General features: G+C 37.1%; 1 protein-coding gene across 2 annotated transcripts; it reads right to left on the bottom strand.

Annotated features, from left to right (window-relative positions):
* Positions 1-410: 410 nt before the first annotated feature.
* Positions 411-4,602, bottom strand: LPPGAMMA (Phosphatidic acid phosphatase (PAP2) family protein). Of its 2 annotated transcripts, none has more exons than XM_086636478.1 (2): positions 3,674-4,602; positions 411-608 (listed from the first exon to the last, which is right to left on the bottom strand). In XM_086636478.1, exon 1 carries the CDS (start codon positions 4,366-4,368, stop codon positions 3,685-3,687), a length of 684 nt encoding a protein of 227 aa, XP_086492604.1. In that variant the 5' UTR covers positions 4,369-4,602; the 3' UTR covers positions 411-608; positions 3,674-3,684. The 2 variants fall into 2 exon arrangements, with proteins under 2 accessions (XP_086492604.1, XP_086492605.1); XM_086636479.1 differs by having other exon boundaries at positions 542-650.
* Positions 4,603-5,729: the final 1,127 nt, after the last annotated feature.

Below are 5,729 nucleotides of genomic sequence, written 5' to 3'. Positions count from 1 at the left end.
TTGTAGCCAACTGGTCAGACCTCATTTCACTAAGCAAGCTCCAAAGGTTCGAAGATCAAACCTTAAAAAAAACATTTTCTTTTCTTTTTCCTTACACTCTATTGTAAAACAACCCACACCTAAAATAGTATATTGACTTGGTAGGACTGGAACAGTTATACATATCTATTATAAGATATATATACAAACACACACATACATGGTAGATGCTTTATTTTGATTTGTAGTCTTTACTTTTGAATCGACCATTTTGCACTATACACAAATGATCCTAATACAGAATCATATTTTATGGTCCTAACAAGATTGTCTATAAGTTCACATAAGAATCTCACATTATACCCAACAAAGTGATATCAGTATCCAATTTAAGTGGTAGTCTCCAATATGAGTATCTCAGTTTGCGAATATTGGAGACTATAAATAATTTCTAGCAAGGAGTATTCATATTACATCTCATATTGCTCTAAACATCAATATTTAACAGTCAATATTTCATGATCAGAAGAAAAATAAGTCTATTTTCATCTTTCTCTACCTGCAACAATCAACCTTCTTTTCCGAAAACCAGTAGAGAGCCAGGGATGCACACTGAAATTCTCCGTGTCCTATAATTTGCCAGACCCATAACAAAACATATGTAAATAATGCTGCAAGTAGGACACAATTTTATGTAGTACTAAGAATCTATTTGTTACTCTAACTGAATTACTAGAATAAGAAGAACATGGAATTGTAACATGAAGTTATTCGCCAATATCTCACATAAATGATCATGTGGTCGTACTTCAGGATATAAAATCAAAGTTAATTGAATTGCTTGTTGAATAAAATATAAAATGTTGAAACAACTTCACACTCTTAACTTGACAATTTATTAGGAAAAAAATACGGGTAAAGAATCAGAAGGGCTGTAACCACAGACTAGGCCACCTTCAGTTTGATACTTTTCTTTTTGGTTGTTCTCTTTTCTGACCAATGTTCCTTTCTACCATTTCATACTAATTTTTCTCTTGACAAAATAATATACCCCATACAAGAAAAAGGAAAAAGATTTCAGTTTTCCGAAACTCAAAACAGTTCCCACAGATTCTAGAATAAATATGACAGTTAAAATATGATAAGTAGGGCATCATATGATAGAAACTTTCTGCATGTAATAAAACTAATGTAAGACAAGAAGGGGAATGGAAGAAGAAATTAATTGTATTATAAGATAAATAACTACTAGTATCACACTAGTATAAGCTAGGAATCACTCCAAGAGCCCTTAGGCATCACACCTACGGATATATTTGCATCCCACAAAAATCGATAGCTTGAAAGCTGCTGGCCCAATCCTATGAGAAGTTCTATGCATTCAACTCGTGGGGGTCGAGTTTTCTCGGCAAATAAGGGTTGATGGTCAAGGTTGATCTTGAGAAAGCTTACAACAGGGTGTGTTCGAATTTCTATACAAAACAATGGAGAGAATGGGATTCAGATATAAATGGAGGTCATGGGTTTATGGGTGCAACTCCTCGGCATCGTTCTCCAATCTGATTAATGGTCTCCCGCCAGACCCTTTCAGAGCTCGAGAGGAATAAGGCAAGGGGACCCCATGTCCCCACTCCACTTCTTAATGGTGCCAAGACTCTGAGTCACTGTTGCAGAAAGGCAGAAGAATAGGGCTGGATCCAAGGATTCAAAGCAATAAATCAGGGTACCCCTGTGTATCATTTTCAATTTTTCGACGACACCCTCTTTCTTGTGGACGATGATTCTCGACTACATAGGAAACTCAAGGACATTTTGATCTGGTCCGTGTTAGCTTCAGGTCTCAAGGTAAACTACTCCAAATCTAAAATCTACCCCATTTTGACAACAGTACGAGATGCAGGAGTTCAAGCAGATATAAGCTACATGGAATGCAAAAGACCTCCCAACCATGAACCACCTTCTTGGGACTCCCTTTGGGACAAGGTTATGGAAGCAAAATGATCTAGGATCCAGTTGTAGAAAAGATCAACAAAAAGTTGTCGCCTTGGAAATCCAAAGCTCTTTCTAGAGGTAAACTAACTCTCATTAAGGCAGTTCCTATCGGCGCTAGCAGTCTACTATCTCTCCTTGTTTGCTATTCGTATTTCTGTCCTTAAGTTGATCGATAAGAAGTTACGTGATACTCTGTGGGATGATAAAGAGAACTCTAAAAGGATCCACAAGGTTGCATGGAACCTAATGGCTAATAGTCAAGACATCAAGGAACGGGGACTGGGAGTAAAAAAACCTGAAGATTATGAATGAAGCACTGCTCTCTAAGTGGATATGGAGATTCACAACAGAAAAAACGTTGCTTTGGAGGAGAATCTTTGCGGAAAAGTATGGTGAGGAAAAGGGGGGTTCGGAACACAAGATCACCAAAAACCTAGCCTCAGGTTGTGATACCTAAGGCATCTAAGAGTGATTACTAGATTCTACTAGTGCGATATTCAACTAGTGCTATACTAGTAGAAAACCTCCCCTAGGTGTGATACCGAAGACAGCTACGAGTGATTCCTAGATTCTACTAGTGTGATTCTAGTACTTATCAATCTTATGATATAATAATTTTCTGGTCTTCAATCAATACCCCTTCCCCTTTTCTCGTCCTACATCACCAATGCACTTCTATATGTAACACTTTATCTTTTTGGGGTTTACATTTGCAAATATGACACTCAAGGCCACTAATGGAAACCCACACAAGCATTAACGAAGCATGTGGTTTAGTTGTTGCAAAGCAAATAAATTTCTAAGGACTTCGGATGTGTAAATCCTCTTGAAAGAGAAGTGCTTTCAGGTGGTACTAGAAATAACTCATTAAGCTTCATGGTTGTTTAGTTTGATAAGACCAAGTACATACGAGACTCTATTGTAGGATTGTAATAGGTTTTGAATCATATATAATATCTTAGTGATATTATAAATTTTTAAATATGAAATTAGCATTGTTTTGATTTTCATTGTTTGTGTCAATTTGTTATTTGGTCTCAGATATGCATAACATGGCCATTATATAGTCCTATATCAACAGGAAAATGGTGCCCTATCCCACCCATAATGAAAACTCATGACTCAAACCAATCCTTACAGTTCAGAAGATTATATACTTTGAAAGAAAATAAATTCGAAAATAATAGAGTGGTACAAATGGAACCCAACTTTAAACTTAAGATGTTCGAAGCAGTAGGATTTAGTGTTGAACATAACAAGAATGTGAATCAGGTAATATAGTAAATAAGAAGACACTACTTAAGATTTGAGAGTATTTTTTAGCCTCCTACTTAAATCACATCAATAACCCAACAAGGGCTATGTCGATGCACGTTCAATGCCTACAAAAAAAATTGTCCCGTAGATACCAAAATCCGTTAACACCTAAGAAGGTCAAACACAATCTACAGAATACATGGACCTAAGAAACTATATATGTGTTTTTGATTCCTCCAACTATCCAATAAAAATGTTTCCGTTAGAACAATTTTACGTGACATTGGATAAGATGTTAAGTGACTATAGTTGATAAGCTTATTAACTTGCATTATAGAATAATGAAATCATAACCTCATCAACAGAAAAGAACATAAGACAAGCTACAATCAAATGACAAAATGCAAGTTCAAATTCAAAACAAAGATCATTAAACCTCACTTACCCAATAAATAATTATTGATCCTTTGAGCTTTTCTCTGCCAAATTCTTTCGAGCAGCTCTTGCATTATCATACTCGAACTTGAGTACATTATGAATATGCGTACAATCTTTAATATAAAACATCTTTCCAAATGAACTATCTTCAATTAAATGGAAATAAGAGATAAGCAAAGAATTGACAACCCAAAACCAGAGTGCCCCAAGGAAAGTGCCAAGGGAAGCTCCAGCAAATACCTGAGCAACAGTGTGGTAACCCAAATAAACCCTAGAATACATTGTGAGGAAAGCAATAGGCCATGGAATAAAACCCACAATGAACTTGTGTACTGGACCAGAAAGACCAATTCCTTTATAAACAAGCAAAGTGAAGTAAACAGAAAAGAAAAACATATACTGAGAATGACTAGAAGGCCAACCATGAGAATCACAAGTTTCAAGAATTTCACAAGTTTCAGGTCGAGATTGTTGAACAGATGTTTTGACAAGTTCATTGATAAATTGAGAAATTATGAGACCAAGTGCAAAAAACATGCCTTGAAGTTCACGGCGAAAGAGGAAATGAGAAACAAATCCACCAAGACTAATGAAAACGGGAATCAAGGATACCCAAGCTAAGAAATGACCTAATTGATCTCCTCTTTGGTACCTGACATGAGTTAGGGTTACAGCTTTGAGTGTAGGTATCCTCTCCGTCATGGTGATTTTAGAGAGCAAAAATAACTTTTGAAGCTCTAAATAGAAAAATGGTGGATTTGACGAGATTTGCGAAGGAACAACAAACAGGAACTGCTAGTGAGATCTAACTACTAGAGAGAGAGAGAGTGGGGATTACCAGTTGTGAGTTGAATATAGAAAGTTGAGGATTTCGTTGTTGAGATCTCAGATGTGTCTGAAACAAGAACTGATGGTTTCACCAAAAAAAGAACTGATGGGCTCAAGAACCCAAAAGTGAACTCAAAAGTCAAAACTAATAACCAACCTCTCTCTCTACACAGAAGAGATAGGGTGCACCCACACAGGAAGATAAATAACCCGTAAAAAGGTTACGAGTAACCGTCGTTCTAAGAGCAAGTCCAACCTCAGTCTGTCTTAAACCCTAAAAATCATTTTTTCACCTAATTAAAGGTATTCCGCCAGCCATTAATTAGGGGGGGGGGGGGGTTGGGGTTGGACCTGGGGGCTATGGTTGAAAATTCAAATTTTCAGCCCCAGGTTGGAGTTGCTCTAAAGGGATTTCTACTATTGGGGGCGTTTCTATTGGTGCCTCCTCAGTATGGTGAAAGTGCTCTTTGCGCTCCAAATACTCAAACCACACCGGGCTCTCTACTAACTGCACTGTTAGCGCCAAAAACGAAAAAAAGAGAATTTGATGGACTTTTTTATTTAACTAGGACGAGATGAACAATATGGCTCTTCAGATCACTCTGACCTCCCATGGGCGCCTTACCCTAAAGCTTGATCTAATCATGGACGTGATGTTGTCCATACGATGTGGGTTTTTCCTACATTAAACGACTCCTTTATCCTCAATCTAAAATCTTCCCCGGTTCTCAGGAACACTTTTATCATCAAACCAAAAAATAATTTTATTCTCAACGCCCTAAATTATGGACGTCTTTGGATCCTTCGAGGGATGCTTATTGTTATGAGAACAGTGAAATTCACCCTAATAGAGGAAGTTACTGATCTGTTTCACGAACTCATATGGTGCGTATTACGTAAGGTTCCTAAGTCAATCCAAAATAAGGAGGATTTTGCTACTATCTTTGCATGCATGGGTTCTATTCTTCAAATCAGACCAGAAATTTCGGTCTAGTAGATAACCAATACATCAGAGTTAACTTCCTTTATGATGTGCGTACCCCTTGGTTAGCTATCATTAATCCGATTTTCATTGATGGAGGTAGAGAAATTAAGTTCAGTATTGCTGATGTCAAAAAATGGCCTTCCGTTATTTCAACATGAAACAGGGAGTTGATGCATGACAACCTCCGTTAAGTTGAATGTTCTGTGAAGTCAGGTTAGATGCTATCGATCGTTTCTTTCTCCAGTTCTGG

Source organism: Eschscholzia californica, unplaced genomic scaffold (assembly GCF_041429995.1).
Source record: "Eschscholzia californica isolate CP2 unplaced genomic scaffold, dmEscCali1.0.p SCAF_4, whole genome shotgun sequence".
NCBI classification, from domain to species: domain Eukaryota; kingdom Viridiplantae; phylum Streptophyta; class Magnoliopsida; order Ranunculales; family Papaveraceae; genus Eschscholzia; species Eschscholzia californica.
Note: the sequence above shows the minus strand (reverse complement) of the source record. Positions and strands in the feature narration are given on the sequence as shown.